The 17,196-nt window shown below is 40.2% G+C and overlaps 1 protein-coding gene across 1 annotated transcript in view; it reads right to left on the bottom strand.

Annotated features, from left to right (window-relative positions):
- si:dkey-49n23.1 (semaphorin-3D) overlaps positions 1-17,196 on the bottom strand; it is a 231,277-nt gene that overhangs the window by 17,228 nt on the left and 196,853 nt on the right. The window contains exons 12-15 of the mRNA XM_034165916.1: positions 16,880-17,102; positions 10,354-10,442; positions 4,207-4,248; positions 872-1,029 (exon numbers count right to left, since the gene is read on the bottom strand). Coding sequence (XP_034021807.1) covers positions 872-1,029; positions 4,207-4,248; positions 10,354-10,442; positions 16,880-17,102 — 512 coding nt within the window. The remainder of the gene's footprint in view (positions 1-871; positions 1,030-4,206; positions 4,249-10,353; positions 10,443-16,879; positions 17,103-17,196) is intronic.

Below are 17,196 nucleotides of genomic sequence, written 5' to 3'. Positions count from 1 at the left end.
AGCAACTGGTCCCCATGTCAGCCATCAAATCTTGACCAATAGGAAACGTGTACACTCTTTATAAAATGCAATTTCTAACTATCTGATGCTTGAAGTTCACAGACTTGGACGTTACCTCCTCCACCTCCCCACCAACAGTCGGTTCTTGTCTGTTGCAGGGAGTAGGCTCCGCCCCTACCTTCTTCCGTTGGCAGGATCAGAGATCTACGTGCCCCTACACTCTGAAAAGCATCCTCAACCTTTGACTGCGAAATAAAGTTAACTGCAGAGTATAATGCTGGATATTTTGGGTTTGTGGGAGTTCTCTTGTTTAACAGTAGGTTATTTTTTTGGCCAAATAAATAAATAAATATCTTGTCTTGACGTGTCTCAGTCATGAGCTGCAGGTTATTTCCTATAGGGTTTAGTTTAATAAAAGCGTTCCAAGGTTTTGATCTTTAGCCAAACATACTGACATGTATTTTCATGTATATAACTACCTTTGGGGGGGGGGGGTTGTCACTTTGTTAGAGTTGGTGGTGATGGTGGAGTCCGGGCATATGCCCCTTGGTAAATTTAAAACAAATGTATAGTCTTTTTCCTTCATTCTAAGTCAATCCTGGAAGCTAAATACGGACTCTTTAGTCATTATTTAAATACACCATTTTTATTTTAAGCAATTGAAATTTTCAAATTCTGCAATTCTGCATGCGGCAGCGGTCATCAATCAGCATTTGTCCTTTCCGGCTTGGAGGGTGAGGGGTTGCAACACCCCCAAAAGATCAGCCAGTGGCCTTCAGTTGCCTTCGGTGTGTGTAAGCAGTCTTTGTTCCTAACTGAGCTTTTCTTATTGAACTTTGGTGGATTCACACAGTAGTTGTTCTGCATCTACCTCCTGCTGGTGGGGAAGAATCTGGAGCAGGTTTGTCCATCCCAGGAGCAGTAGGGGTCCCGGGCCAGGCAACATTCAGCACAGTCAGCGCCGTATAACTCGCACCTCTGGAGACTCAGCTGGACCACACCCAGCTCACTGGACACGTAGAGCTGTTGCTGAATGATGGAGAGAGAGCATGAATATACCTGTGTTGTTTTAATGTGAGTCAGACAGAGATGAAAAAGGACAGGTCTTATACTAGATGTGCAAACACTCACACTACAACACTGTTCTTTCAGCTGTCAGGATAATTAAAAACATGACTGTTATTTCAAAACATGTGGTCTCATTTATGTTCAGTTTTTTCCTCATGAACATGGTAAAAAAACTTGATTGCAGACAGTGATGTCAAGAATTGGAGTTTTGAAACTATCACAAAAATAAGAGATTTTTCAGGTGATACTGTACTTTGGAAAATGTAATAAATGAATAAATGCATATTTCTGCATGTATAAGAAATGGTCTGTAATAATGTTACCCAAGGCCACCCTCTGGATCCGCCCACCACCACAAGAGATGAAGGCACTAATTTCCAAGTTAATCTATTCTGCACAAACCCTGGAGCTGGAGCTGAGGTTACAAAGTGAGAAAAGGTTCATGATTTAATCATTCAGACATCCACTGTATTTCTTGGATGGAAAATATGACAGAACTCTAATATGGTAACTTGTATAAATAAATTAAAAAGAATGGCATCAGGTATAATATTATGTCTCAGAGATCAAATTTATCACTTGCTGTCACTGTTCTGCATAAAAGAAAACCAGGGTCCCCTGTGCCAACTAAAAACACAGATCTGACCAGACACCAACTCTCAGAACTGAATGTGTCCAACTTAAGACTCTAGTATGGCAGGAAAATTAGTTTAGTCTGTTTTTCTTTCAGAGCAATATCTTTTATTGTGCAGACATTTCTATATGGATTTATGTTGTTGTTGTTGAACATTCGGCTGCTCCCATTTTGTGGTCGGGGTCGCCACAGCGGATACAGCCAGATCCACATTTGTAGTTGGCACAAGTTTTACGCCGGATGCCCTTCCTGACACAACTCCAGTTTTACCTGGAGAAACACACCTCTCTGGTGTTCCAAGGAGGTCTCCCATCCAAGTACTAACCAGGTCCCACACTGCTTAGCTTCTGAGATCTGACAGGATCAGACTGACACAGAGCAGACCGGCTGCTTTATATGGATTCTAATATTAATTGTGAATTAAACCTTGATAGTCCCATTGGTATTTTCTTGTGTTTACCATATCTTAAGAAATTCTCTTTTCAGGTTTTTTTTTTTTTTTTTGAGTAGAATGCATGTGTTGCATATCAAAATGTTCAGAACAATCCCACATTTCTGAATGTGATATATATATATATATATATATATATATATATATATATATATATATATATATATATATATATATATATATATATATACAGTGAGGAAAATAAGTATTTGAACACCCTGTGATTTTGCAAGTTCTCCCACTTAGAAATCATGGAGGGGTCTGAAATTTTCATCTTAGGTGCATGTCCACTGTGAGAGACATAATCTAAAAAAAAAAAAAAAATCCGGAAATCACAATGTATGATTTTTTTAATACTTTATTTGTATGATACTGCTGCAAATAAGTATTTGAACACCTGTGAAAATCAATGTTAATATTTGGTACAGTAGCCTTTGTTTGCAATTACAGAGGTCAAATGTTTCCTGTAGTTTTTCACCAGGTTTGCACACACTGCAGCAGGGATTTTGGTCCACTCCTCCATACAGATCTTCTCCAAATCTTTCAGGTTTGGAGTTTCAGCTCCCTCCAAAGATTTTCTATTGAGTTCAGATCTGGAGACTGGCCAGGCCACTCCAGGACCTGGAAATGCTTCTTACGGAGCCCCTCCTTAGTTGCCCTGGCTGTGTGTTTGGGGTCATTGTCATGCTGGAAGACCCAGCCATGACCCATCTTCAATGCTGTTACTGAGGGAAGGAGGTTGTTTGCCAAAATCTCGCAATACATGACCTCATCCATCCTCCCTTCAATACGATGCAGTCGTCCTGTCCCCTTTGCAGAAGAGCACCCCCAGAGTATGATGTTTCCACCCCCATGCTTCACGGTTGGGATGGTTTTCTTGGGGTTGCTCTCATCCTCTAAACATGGTAAGTGGAGTTGATTCCAAAAAGCTCTATTCTGGTCTCTTCTGACCACATGACCTTCTCCCATGCCTCCTCTGGATTATCCAGATGGTCACTGGTGAACTTCAAACAGGCCTGGACATGTGCTGGCTTGAGCAAGGGGACCTTGCTGCCCTGCAGGATTTTAAACCGTGACAGCATCATGTGTTACTAATGTAATCTTTGTGACTGTGGTCCCAGCTCTCTTCAGGTCACTGACCAGGTCCTCCTGTGTAGTTCTGATCATTCTCAGAATCATCCTTAACCCACAAAGTGAGATCTTGCATGGAATCCCAGACCGAGGGAGATTGACAGTCATCTTGTGTTTCTTCCACTTTCTAATAAATAATCATAACAGTTGTTGTCTTCTACCAAGCTGCTTGCTGGTTGTCCTGTAGTCCATCCCAGCCTTGTGCAGGTCTACAGTTTTGTCCCTGGTGTCCTTAGACAGCTCTTTGGTCTTGGCTATGGTGGACAGGTTGGAGTGTGATTGATTGTGTGAACAGGTGTCTTTTATACAGGTAACAAGTTCAAACAGGTGCAATTAATACAGGTAGAGTGCAGAATAAGACGGCTTCTTAAAGAAAAATTAACAGGTCTGTGTGAGCCAGAATTCTTGTTGGTTGGCAGGTGTTCAAATACTTATTTGCAGCAGTAACATACAAATAAATTATTTAAAAAAAATCATACATTGTGATTTCCAGATTTTTTTTTTTTTTTTTAGATTGTGTCTCTCACAGTGGACGTGCACCTAAGATGAAAATTTCAGACCCCTCCATGATTTCTAAGTGGGAGAACTTGCAAAACCGCAGGGTGTTCAAATACTAACTTTCCTCACTGTATGTATATATATATATATATATATAGATAGATAGATAGATAGATAGATAGATAGATAGATAGATAGATAGATAGATAGATAGATAGATAGATAGATAGATAGATAGATAGATAGATAGATAGATAGATAGATAGATAGATAGATAGATAGATAGATAGATAACAGAGAGAACACTTTATAATATATGGTCTATTCATAGAGAAATGTCAAAGTAGACCAGGATGCAGGTGAGCATCATTAGAGCTCAAAGGGTTGATACACATATATGAAAAAAATAGGTAGATGGACCTACTCTTTTTGTGGACAGCTCCATACTCAGGATGGGAGTGGGACTCTGTTGGATAAGAAGGAATACAAAATTTATATATGCAATGTAAAACAATAGAGAACAAAGAAATATATAACTGTGTATTATTATACTGAGAGCGATGTCATCAATGACATGCTTTCACTAGCACAGGACAGAGAGCTCAATGTTGAGGCCCATGGACCAGATAAGGCCCAGGAGTCAGCAGTTTAAGGTCTTAGCATGCAAACATTAGAGCCTGCAAAGTCTTTTTCATTCTGTTCAAGAAACTGGACAACCTATTTACAATCTTATGCATATGATGTGATGATAAATGAACCATCATCTTCCAGGCAAATGCCCTCAGCTGCATTTTTCCAAACATTATAATAAACAAATAACTTGTATGAATAGATATGCACATCGTGTCACAAACACCCGAGCCTGTAGCTGCAGTATTTTAGCCAGTATTTTATTCACAACAAGTTGTGCTTGTCAGTAGAAATTACATCCTTCTGTACGACCTTCCGCCAAACTTTCATATCTTAAAACTCAAGAACTGTAAAACTATAAAACAAATTTTTTTATACATTAATACTGGGAGGGAAACACTTTGTGTTTCAAATAAAAAAATACAAAAATAAATCATGCATTTTTGAAATTTATGAATGCCTTTTTTTTAAACTAAATTTCAAGGTTTCAAGTACGAATCGTACTGGAAACCCTGAAATACAGACATCAGCCAGTAGATGGTGACAAAAGCTTCTCAAATGTGCTGCAAGGTCTTGACTGTTTATTCATTTAAGAAGTTCACTTTTGGCGAAAATACAGTTGCGCTGACAGCCAAAAATCATATTTCAGTTGTGTCCCTGCCCTTATGGGCAACTTACTTGTTTGTCATTTCACAAACATACTGTATCACCGCTGTGCCAATTTTACTGTTTTTCCAAGGACCACGACTGCCGAACAGGAAGTCAAATGTACGTATATGGAATATTAATGTTCAAAAAGCGATAGAGTCTGAAACATACATAAGAATAAGATAAACATGGGATTTTCGTTGTTGCCATGACAATTAATGCACAGAGCTGTGTGAGGATGGGGTCATCTTAGGGCTCGTTTTTACTTCACATGGATGCAGATTTGGCTGACAGAGTGATGGACTGTCTGTGCGTCTGGGAATCCGCAGTTCACGCATTCTTGATGATTTCACACAAAGACTGCACTTCAAGGCCAGAGTTATGGATGGCGCTGTGGTGGAAAGGTCAAGTCAGGTCAGGTCTGGGAGCATGCGCTGGTGCCGTGCATCCCTGCATCCACCATGCCGCAGAACCGCCCTGGGTCCTGATTGGAAACCACCCAGGCAGACAACCAGTCCATCCACACCTCTCCAACGTACTCATTTATCTATCAGTTGATACGAGGGTGAGCCCTTGGCCTTGTCCATGCTGCTGGGTTTCTAAGCACTCAGGTACCTGTGTGCTGGATCCCTGAGTAACCCGTCAAGTGACACAAATTCATTACAGCAGCATCCAAGTATACTTCTGAGAGCTCGATTGCCAAAGATATCTAGTTCCTGCCTGAGAACACTGGTTAGAGTCCAGTGGGTCTATGTTGATGCCCTATTTTACACAAGCTAAAGGACATAGCACAAGTATAATTGCAACATGCTTAACCCCACTTTGCTATTCATGCAAAGTGTAATGTGAGTGCAGAGTGCAAAGAGTTTGTCTGTAATCCCTGAATTAATCACAGCTGTATTTGTACATAACATAAATTCCACCAATTTGATTGTCATCTGTCATTTCCATTAAGTGGAACCTGCTGCCATGTGCTCAGCAAACTCAAGTGGGAGCTTTTCTGGTGAGGAAACAGTTGTGCAAAGTGCATGAATGGACAGCAGCCACTAAAGCTCCCTGAGGTGAAACAGTGAAGTAGTTTTTTATTTTTCCATTTGCATTGGCTTGGTGTATGAATGTTTGTCAGTTTTTTCTGCAGTATCATTTGTCATTTTGGACTAAATATGGTCATGTACAGTAGTGTTCAGAATAATAGTAGTGCTATGTGACTAAAAAGATTAATCCAGGTTTTGAGTATATTTCTTATTGTTACATGGAAACAAGGTACCAGTAGATTCAGTAGATTCACACAAATCCAACAAGAAAAAAAAAAAAAGTAGAACAGGGGGTGTTCACAATAATAGTAGCATCTGCTATTGGCGCTACAAACTCAAAACTATTATGTTCAAACTGCTTTTTTAGCAATCCTGTGAATCACTAAACTAGTATTTAGTTGTATAACCACAGTTTTTCATGATTTCTTCACATCTGTGAGGCATTAATTTTGTTGGTTTGGAACCAAGATTTTGCTCGTTTACTAGTGTGCTTGGGGTCATCGTCTTGTTGAAACACCCATTTCAAGGGCATGTCCTCTTCAGCATAAGGCAACATGACCTCTTCGAGTATTTTGACATATCCAAACTGATCCATGATACCTGGTATGCGATATATAGGCCCAACACCATAGTAGGAGAAACATGCCCATATCATGATGCTTGCACCACCATGCTTCACTGTGGCTGAATTCAGAGTTTGGGGGTCGTCTGCAGCCCTTGGACCCAGAACAATTTTACTCTCATCAGTCCACAAAATATTCCTCCATTTCTCTTTAGGCCAGTTGATGTGTTCTTTGGCAAATTGTAACCTCTTCTGCACATGTCTTTTATTTAACAGAGGGACTTTGCGGGGGATTCTTGCAAATAAATTAGCTTCACACAGGCGTCTTCTAACTGTCACAGCACTTACAGGTAACTCCAGACTGTCTTTGATCATCCTGGAGCTGATCAATAGGTGAGCTTTTGCCATTCTGGTTATTCTTCTATCCATTTTGATGGTTGTTTTCTGTTTTCTTCCACACGTCTCTGTTTTTTTTTTGTCCATTTTAAAGCATTGGAAATCATTGTAGATGAACAGCCTATAATTTTTTGCACCTGCGTATAAGTTTTCCCCTTTCCAATCAACTTTTTAATCAAACTACGCTGTTCTTCTGAACGTCTTGAACGTCCCATTTTCCTCAGGCTTTCAAAGAGAAAAGCATGTTCAACAGGTGCTGGCTTCATCCTTAAATTGGGGACACCTGATTCACACCTGTTTGTTCCACAAAACTGATGAACTCACTGACTGAATGCCACACTAGTATTATTGTGAACACCCCCTTTTCTACTTTTTTTGTTTTTACTAATAGCCCCATTTCATAGCCTTAAGAGTGTGCATATCATGAATGCTTGGTCTTGTTGGATTTGTGAGAATCTACTGAATCTACTGATACCTTGTTTCCCATGTAACAATAAGAAATAAACTCAAAACCTGGATTAATCTTTTTAGTCACATAGCACTACTATTATTCTGAACAATACTGTATTAAATAATGTTGCACAGTCACAAGAAGCTAACAATTGAGATGACAGCTTCAGTATTTAGTGGCGATGAGAACTCCAGCTACTTGAAAAGACCTGGTTCATGTCAATCCAGTCACCCCCCCCCACTGAAATACGCTTAATATTTATATTCCTGTGTTTCTCTATTTGAACAAGGGTGGTGCTGAACTAGGACTATGCACACACACGTTTGCATGTTTGTGGAGGACTGGTAGGACTCAGGTCCCTTCATTCATAATGACGAGCTGCTGATAAGAACCGGATCATGACCAATGCAAATATTTAAAAATTAAATCCCTAAGAAATGGTGTCATTCATTCATTCATTCATTTTCTAAACCAGCTTATTCCAGTTATGAGTCACTGGGGGCTGGAGCCTATCCCAGTGTCCAAGTTAAGGTTTTAAAAACTGAAAATATTTTTAAAAACTAAAACCATGAGGGTGGAAAGCAGGATCTGGCTGCACCGTTTGGTGTTTCTGTATGGAGTTATTTTTGCAGCCTCCTCACCAGGAAATCTTTCTGCAGTTTGCGGTTTTGCAGCATAAAAGGTAATTTTTATAATGTATAAAATTAATGTCAGCTAAAATCTTATGTTGAATTAAGGAAAAATCTCAGCAAACTGCATTGAAAACAACATCAACAGCAATAATATGAAGCAGAGCAAGACAGAGACAGCCTGCATGTCTGGCATGAGAAGTATTTTTATTGTCGTTTAGCAGAAGCAATATTTTAGCCTTGCTGCGGTCAAAGGAACGCCTCGGGGTCGCCTTAAATAATGCGGCCGGCTTTGAGGTCAGGCCGGCCACTGATTAAGATTATAAATAAAATAAGTCTTTCTTTCTTCAGAGGGCGATTTCACCCCCCAGAGCCAGTGTTCCAGATCACTGGCTCGTTTCAGACTTTGCGTTGGTGACCTCTGAGCACTCAGACCCGCAGAAGATGGACGAGTCCAAGATAAAGAAGCAGAGAGAATTCTGGAAGGTCACGTGCCCCGTCACAGACAACAAATTGACCGACCATTCAGTGGGAAAATCAGTTAAATGCGTCCTAAATCCAGCTGTCAGCGGATAGAAAAGCATGAAACAAACACTCCAGATGCTGCTGGAAATGAACCACATCCTGCTTTAATCTCAGGCAGAAGAAAACAAAGTGCACCTGACTTCCTGTTTGACTGTTGGCTTGTTCTGAGTGATCTCAAAGTTTTGGTCTGACTGATGTCAGTTTTGCACAAAGTACGATGTAAAATTCATCCTGTTTGGCAGACGGGGTCATGTCTGACATTTCGTCCTGTGTCTTTGCCAGTTCTTTGTATTGTGTGACTGAATTTAAAGGTGGAATGTCATCAAAGACACTTGATCTTCTCTGAGATCAGCTAAATCCAGATTCAGGCCCAGGTTACTTCCCCAGTCAAGTCCGGTGCTGATTTGCAGCTGGGTGGGCGGGGACAATACAGACCAAATACTTTGTTAAGGACTCAGTCAAGCAGCATGGCCGGGAATGAAACCCAGGTCTAAACATTAGTTACCTGACTCCCGAGGTACCTGCTCTGCAGCTATGGTTACTGTTATGAAGTCAGGTCAACTCTCGCTTTGTCACATGATCTTTCATGACCTATGAAGGTCAAACTCAAGGTCATAAACATTTTAAGTAGCAGTTAAAATGTGGATTAAATATCATGGAAGGATTAAGTGTTAGGCAGGAATAAAGTAGCACACTTTTAGACAGAATTAATCAAATTTCACAGCCAGTTTAAAACTATTTTTTTTAACCAAAAGCAGTTTGGGTTATTTTCTACATTTTGGCTCATTTCATAAAGCCATTACGGAGCCTGATTTAAACACTGGGAAAGTGTTAACACAGTTTGGTGTCCTTCTGAACCCACCTTCTACAACATTTTTCCTCTAGTGAGGAAAAAAATCACAATTTTTTTTAATTATTAAATTCATTTCTGCATTTTTACCTCTAATAATATTTTCTTTCTCATCTTGTTTTTTAGATTTTTGTTGATCTTTGTTCCACAGCCTCTCCTCCACAGGTTCTATTTTTGCCTCCTCCATCACAGCCCCCCCCACCCCTCACGAAGCCTCTTTAACTTGTTGGTTTATTTAGAGGATCTTGGGAATGACATGCCCTGCTATCTGTGTTTCTGTATACTGCAGATTTTCCAAACAAATATCTTCCACTGGTAACCAGCTTTTACCTTAAAAGTAGACAGAATGTGATTTTGTCAGTGCAGCGAGACTTGAAAGGTTCACTTTGACATTTTTACATTTTCCGAGGAGGTCATGTGATCACAGGCGGGAACCTGGTGGAACCCATCAATTTTTGGTACTGATTAGAGAACCAAATGTGGATTCTGGATTCCTACTTTTACATAACAATGAGGGGCTTTTTTCTTCTTCTTCTTTTTAAGATTTTGATAAAATTCTTGCTGAAAGTTGTTACAAGTTATACATGGCATTCTGCCTTTACTTGGACTGACAGTTGTCATGTCATGTCACTCAAAGTTTGCATCAAACTGACTTCTCGTCTACTTTGGCACCTCCTAACTGGCAGCATAGTGACCACTCTCATCACTGTAAAACATCTGCTCTAACTGAAACGTTGCCTGCATCACTTGTAGGAGTTACATGGGTGTGTTGTCTGACACAAATAATGTGCATAAACAGTTCAGTGTTTGCAATTTTGTGGGTTTTAGTTGTGATTTGTATCTCACCTGGAAGACAGTGATCTCCTCCAGAAGGATCTCCTCCATGTCCCAGTTGTCTTTGATGACCGACACGGCTTTCACCACCTTCCCATCATCTGGAAGTCAACAAAAGAACCTCAGATAAGGCTAAATGCAGACCGGTTAACCAGGCTGGGAATGTTTTCATGGGGGGTGGGGAATATGGCAGTTTATTCATATATTCATATAATTATGGAATTAAGAAAAAATCCCCCCAAAAACATTTTTTTTTCACAATGCTGAAAAAAATTTACTCATCAAATTAATTTTGAAGCAAGACAATGTTTTAATGATGTTGATAGCTGTTTCCATTTTATAGTTACCGTTTGGTCTTCTGGTTGCCCTGTTTTTGTTAAGGGTTGCCACAGCAGATCTAGCATAGAACCTCATTGGGATGTGGCACAAGTTTTATGCCTTTCCTTGGCTTCTAAGACGTAGTCCATCCAAGTGGGACCCAGTACCCACGCTGCTTAATTTATTTATTTCAATTCATTTTCCTTTATATAGCACCAAATCACGAGTTGCCTCAAGGCGCTTCACACAGGTAAGGTCTAACCTTACCAACCCCAGAGCAACAGTGGTAAGGAAAAACTCCCTCTGAGGAAGAAACTTCAAGCATACCAGCCTCAAAGGGGTGGCCCTCTGCTTGGGCCATGCTACAAACATAAATTACAGGAACAATTCACAGAACAATTCACGGACACAATTCACGGACGAAAATACAAGAATTGCTGTTGGTGCACAGGACAGGAGGGTCGCCAACACAAATACAACTCCCATCTCTGGATGGAGCTGCACCTTAAACAGAGAAAAAACAGAATCAGGCATCAGAAAGACAAAAAATACTGTATAATTTGCCAGCATTAATCAACAAGAAAAACAGAAGAAATCCTAAGGTGATCGACGTCAGATCTCAGACACTGCTTAGTGTCTGAGATTTGATGAGATCAGATCTCTAGTTATGTTTTCACCTATTTGTTTGTTTGTGAACAGCCTGTAACCCACAATTTTTCATATATTGTTATTGCATTTTTATGAAAGATTCATATTGTGATAGGCAAGAACTGATTCAATTTTCAAGGTCACATGTCAAAGGCAAAAGTCAGGAAAAATCTCGGGAAATTGGAAAACTCTCTATCCTTTAACAATTAATTAATTTTCAAAAATTCATCTGTCAAAAAAAATCAAATTTCTTTCATATTTGACAGTAGTATGTAGGATGGTATCCTTTATCAACTGAAAAAAGTTTGATCCAGATCTGATCCATATATCAGATTTTGTGCCAATTTAAATTTAACATTGAAAACGCCATTTAATGTATATTTGACATTATATCTTAAATGTTCCCCAATCACTCTCATATTTGATAGTGAGGTGCAGAATGGCAAACGTTGATCCAGATCTAATCTGGATTGTGGATTTTGTGGGCATTTAAATTTAATATTGAAAAGCCCATTCAGTGTACATTTTGCATTATATCTCAATCAAAAGTGGCTCCATCACTCTCATTTGTGACATCGAGGTGCAAACTGGCACTCTCCATGAGCAGACTGATCCACATCTGATCTGTATTTAGCTGATATTTGATTTTAACATTGAACATCTTTCTTTATTGTTTATTTGATGAGGACAACGCACATTAATGAACACTTTGTACATTTTCATGCCTTTGTGTAAATATGCCAGATTTAGCTAAAAGCTACTTTCCATCTGTAGTCCTCAGACACACAACAATAATTACAATAAATAAATTAAAACAAAACATGAGATTATGTACAATGCATCTCACCTGTGTTGACAGGTTTGATTGTTTTTGAGCCATTTTTAAGCTCATTTTTAAAAGCACTCAAGGTGGGACTGTCTCGTATAGTTGTTAGAAGGCTGTTCCAGTTTATACAACCCTTCACAGAGATGGTGTTTTGTCCTGTGGCAGTTTGTCTTGAAGGCCACCTCACAGTCCCCTCTAGAAGCAGAATGAGTCCTGAGGTTAGGATCTCTATGTCTAATAAATTCCTCCAGAGGAGGAGGGGCTAGGCCATGGAGAGTTTTGCAGATGAGAGAAGCACGCTTAAACATTATGAAGTTGTTAAAACTTAAAAGATGGTATTTCTCCAGAATTTCACAATAATGAATGGAATATGGCTTTTTAGCAAACACTTTGATGGCTTTTTTATAAAGTTGCTCTAAAGGTTTTAGTACTGTCATACCAGCAAATGACCATATTGTGCAGCAATATTCAATATGAGACAGGATCATTCAGCGATCTAGCAGCATCAATCGAAATACAAAGCCTGATTTGTTTAAAGTTTTGAAGGTTAAATTTTAGTGTTGACAACTTTTTTCACATGTTTTTTGAAGGAAAGATTACAGTTCAAGACGATTCCAAGGTACTTGAAATGGGATACTGTTTCAAGTACCTCTCCACCTATCGACACTTTGAGACTGTTCTCCACTGGTCTTTTTGAAAATGTCATACAAACTGTTTTAGTTGCATTAAGCATCAGGCAATTGTCATCAAGCTAGTCTTGTACCTTGTTTAAAATATTGGTAAGTTTGTAACATATTATATCAGTTGTAGAACCATAGGTGTAAATGACTGCATCGTCTGCATACATTTGAGTATTGAGATCACAGCATACCTCTGGAAGGTCATTTATGTATAATGAAAATAATAAGGGCCCCAGGACTGACCCCTGAGGGACACCTACAGGACAGCTACAAAAGGAGGATTGGACTCCGTCAACTGTAACACATTGAGTTCTATTTGAAAGATACGACTCAAACCACTGAACTGCACCAGGTGACATTTAACGTATCTGTATTTTGTATTATATTTTAGCTTATGAAAAGTCACTTCTAACAGGACTTTAACCTTGAAAATTTTGAAAACTAGTGTTGGTGCAGTGGTCTATGAGTGCAGTGCTCTAATTGTGTTTTTTTCCCACCTCAGTTTTATTTAGATTTTGGACTTCTACAATGGACAAGTACTCTCAGTAGTTAAATGCTTATCTTTTTTGTGTGTGTGTGTTTTACAGTAATCATGTTTATTGACAATTTCCTGCTTTGTTGTGTTGTACAAACAAAGCATACATTTGTAACCTGAATGGATGACATGGATCAAAGAATGGTGAGGTTATTTTTAAGTGGTGGTAGTACACAGTAAAATCACCAGTGTAAAACTAACACTGTCAGTGTTAAATTCACACTACCAGTGTACATATGGTCCTACTCCGGCCAGAGTGGGACCATATGTTCACTGTCAGTGTTAATTTAACACCGGTGATTTTACTGTGTCGTAGTTTCTTAAGTGGTAGTAGTTGTTACATTCCTTGTCATAATTATTTACACACAACACACTTTTTAGTTGTGATGTTAAGCTCGAAGCAGACGGCTCAACACCATATCAATCTGTCAAAGTAGAATTGTCGCTGAAAGATGTTTCGATGCCTCGCTTCACCCTGTGAAAAATCACAAATCACTCCTGCCACCTTTCTCCACCCATTCCACCCTGCCTGCACTCTCTTCTTCACCTCTCTACCACACCCTCCATTACTTTGAACAGTTGTGTTGGGAAAGTGTAGTGACACGGACCCACAACAGGGGGCGCAAATGAACGGTCAATAGATGAGCCAAAAGGTAACAATTTAATGTTGTGAATTGTGCACAACGAACATACAGACAATCTCAGAATATCATTACAGTCAATCCACAAAGGTGACGTGTGGGCAGGCTCGAGGATAGAAGACGTCCGTCCTGAGAAGAGCCGGAACCACACGATTTCCGCCAGCCACAGAACCTGGTGAATACTGGAGCCGCCAAGTCCCGAATTCCCAGGTGATCACCGTCCCCGACTGTCGGATCTGGTACTGCTGGCGAAGAACAAAGACAGTCAAGTGTGGGTGTGTGTACACCCAGTAACAACAGCGGTGGGAATGCCACCTCCACCTCTCACTCAATATGTTGCAGCGATCCCTCAGAGGAAAAAGAGTGCCGTCTTGCACAGCCTCCACAAAAAGGACCGATACTCCTGCAAACACTCACAATAAACAGATTTACAAAAGGCTGAGGATATTACCTCCAATGAAGTATGATATCTCGGCGATGAGGTGGAGATGACGTCTGGGTTTTATGGAGTGAGATGATGAAGAATGAGTGACAGCTGTCAGGAAGTAATGAGTAACAGCTGTCACTCCCGGCTGAGTCCGTGGCGGCAGCGCCCTCTCGTGCCTGAAGCCCGCACTTCAGGCAGGGCGCCCTCTGGTGGTGGGCCAGCAGTACCTCTTCTGGCGGCCCACACAACAAGTTGACCCCAAATATTTAAACTCATCTACTTTCACCACTTCTACTCCTTGTAACCGCACTATTCCACTGGGCTCCCTCCCATTCACACACATGTACTCAGTCTTGCTTCTACTGACTTTCATTCCCCTTCTCTCCAAAGCATATCTCCACCTCTCCAGACTAGACTCAACTTGCTCGCTACTCTCACTACAGATCACAATGTCATCTGCAAACATCATAGTCCATGGGGACTCTTGTCTGATCTCATCTGTCAACCTGTCCATCACCACTGCAAACAAGAAAGGACTCAGAGCTGATCCTTGGTGTAATCCCACCTCCACCTTGAATGGGTGTCATTCCGACTGCGCTTCTCACCGCTGTCACACTATTCGTGTACATGTCCTGCACTACCCTAACATACTTCTCTGCCACTCCAGACTTCCCCATACAATACCACAGCTCTTCTCTTGGCATCCTATCATAAGCAGTTTCTAAGTCCACAAACACACAATGTAACTCTTTCTGGCCTTCTCTGTACTTCTCCAACAGTATTCTCAGAGCAAACATTGCATCTGTAGTGCTCTTTCTCGGCATGAAACTATATTGCTGCTCACAGATCACTGGTTTTCTAAGCCTAGCTTCTACTACTCTTTCCCATAACTTTATGCTGTGGCTGATCAGCTTTATGCCTCTGTAGTTACTGCAGCTCTGCACATCACCCAAGTTACAGGAAAGAAAGAACAAGAAAACAATGAACATGGTGCCCAAAAGGTGTAGACAGAAGCAACGCTTATCAATGCCTACACCCACACGTACAGTCAAATCAACCCAAGCTAAGTGCCAGTTCATACACGTTCATTTCCAACAAAGTCTGAACAGTAGTAGCTCATAACTACAGCTGAGGGAAGTGAGTATTTCACAACAGCTCCTATTTCGTTCTAGTTACCCTGGTACATATTCAATAGTAAGAATTCAAATTAAGCAGATTCATCATACAACACAACTCAACGTTTTTCATCAGATACATATCCGGCAAACACCATTTCTTTGTATAAATATTTAAGCTGGTTGATATTTGGACATCGTTTGAGTTTCTCAGGTAGCTTATTCCATTTTTTGGGGGGGCCCCAAATAGAGACACAGAAGCATTTCCTGATCGTCCTAGTACCAGCAAGTTTAAAATGATTCAAACCCCTTAAAATATATATTCCTTCTCTTTGCATAAAATATCCTTGAATTCTAAATGGTACTTACTTATTTTTCACTTTATACATCACTTGAACAGTCTTAAACAAAATCGTGTCATAGAGTTTTAAAATCTTTGATTTGATAAACAATGGATTGGTATGATCCCGATAGCCTGCATTATGAATTATTCTTAATGCCCTTGTGAGAACATTAGAAAGTGTTTGTGTGATAGTCTGTGTTTGAGAGTGTGAGAAAAGGAGAGTTAGGGAGGATGTTTATCAAACTCTTTACAAGCTGGACAAAATCTATCTTCATATGACACCAACGTCTGTGCCGTGTGAGAGGGTCTTCTCCAAAAACTGGAGAGGTAGGAACAAAGAAGGGGAACAGACTCAAAGCTAACACTGCTGAAATGATCTGGTGTTTAAATTAAAAACCTTTGATGCCCCCAAATCCCCTTCATTTTATACAACTATTGTCATAACAGTCGTTAGTTGCACAAGTATTTCAGAATTTATATCTTGATTACATAAAGTATTTTATGATGGCACAATCGCATTATAACACAAGTATATTATTAATGTCTTTAAATGAAAATATAGTCAAAAACTTCAAGATACACATACAGTATAATCTTTATTATTAAACATATTTAAGTATGTTTAATAATGTATGTTTTGTGATATCTTGCCCTTTATTGTTCCATGCAAGTGCTATGTTGAAGATTGAAGATGTTTTGTGGGTACTTTGAAATGCAGAATAGATATTTATCAGGTAAATGTGTAGTTGATGGAGAGAAGACTCCACTTAGAGGAGATAAATGGAGCCATCAGAGAACCTCCGGACTCACGGCAACCACCAGCTGTTAAATAACCTCCAGCATTTATCAAACACCTGCAGGGGACAACACAAGGGTAAACACACATTCCCTGAGCTTCGGTTTGTGACAAAATGTAAATCTTCTCTTTCTTTGTCTCCTGTTTTTTCATCTGTTCTGTCCTACATCCCCCATTGTCCTCCTCCCCCCCTCCCCTCCCTCCCTCACCTGTGCCCAGGTGGAACACGTCATACGGCCCATCCCCGGCATCCACTCTGTCCACGACCACCTTCTTTAGCATGTAGGGTGCGTTGACTCGGGTTAGGACGGGTTTACCGCCCAGAGGCATGACGGGTTCCCACATCAGCTGGTGCTGCCGCATGAAGCTCACCACCTCGTCGGGGAAGTCCCTCGTGGACTTGTGCAGAGGGTCATAGGTCTCACTGGGACACTGCAGGACATTTTAGAGAAAGGTTGCAAATATTCTCTCTTGAAAAGAAACATTTCATTTATTACTCAAAGTGAGTTTGCATTCAAACACAAAT

The sequence above is a fragment of the Thalassophryne amazonica genome, chromosome 3, assembly GCF_902500255.1.
Source record: "Thalassophryne amazonica chromosome 3, fThaAma1.1, whole genome shotgun sequence".
Lineage (NCBI taxonomy): Eukaryota > Metazoa > Chordata > Actinopteri > Batrachoidiformes > Batrachoididae > Thalassophryne > Thalassophryne amazonica.
Note: the sequence above shows the minus strand (reverse complement) of the source record. Positions and strands in the feature narration are given on the sequence as shown.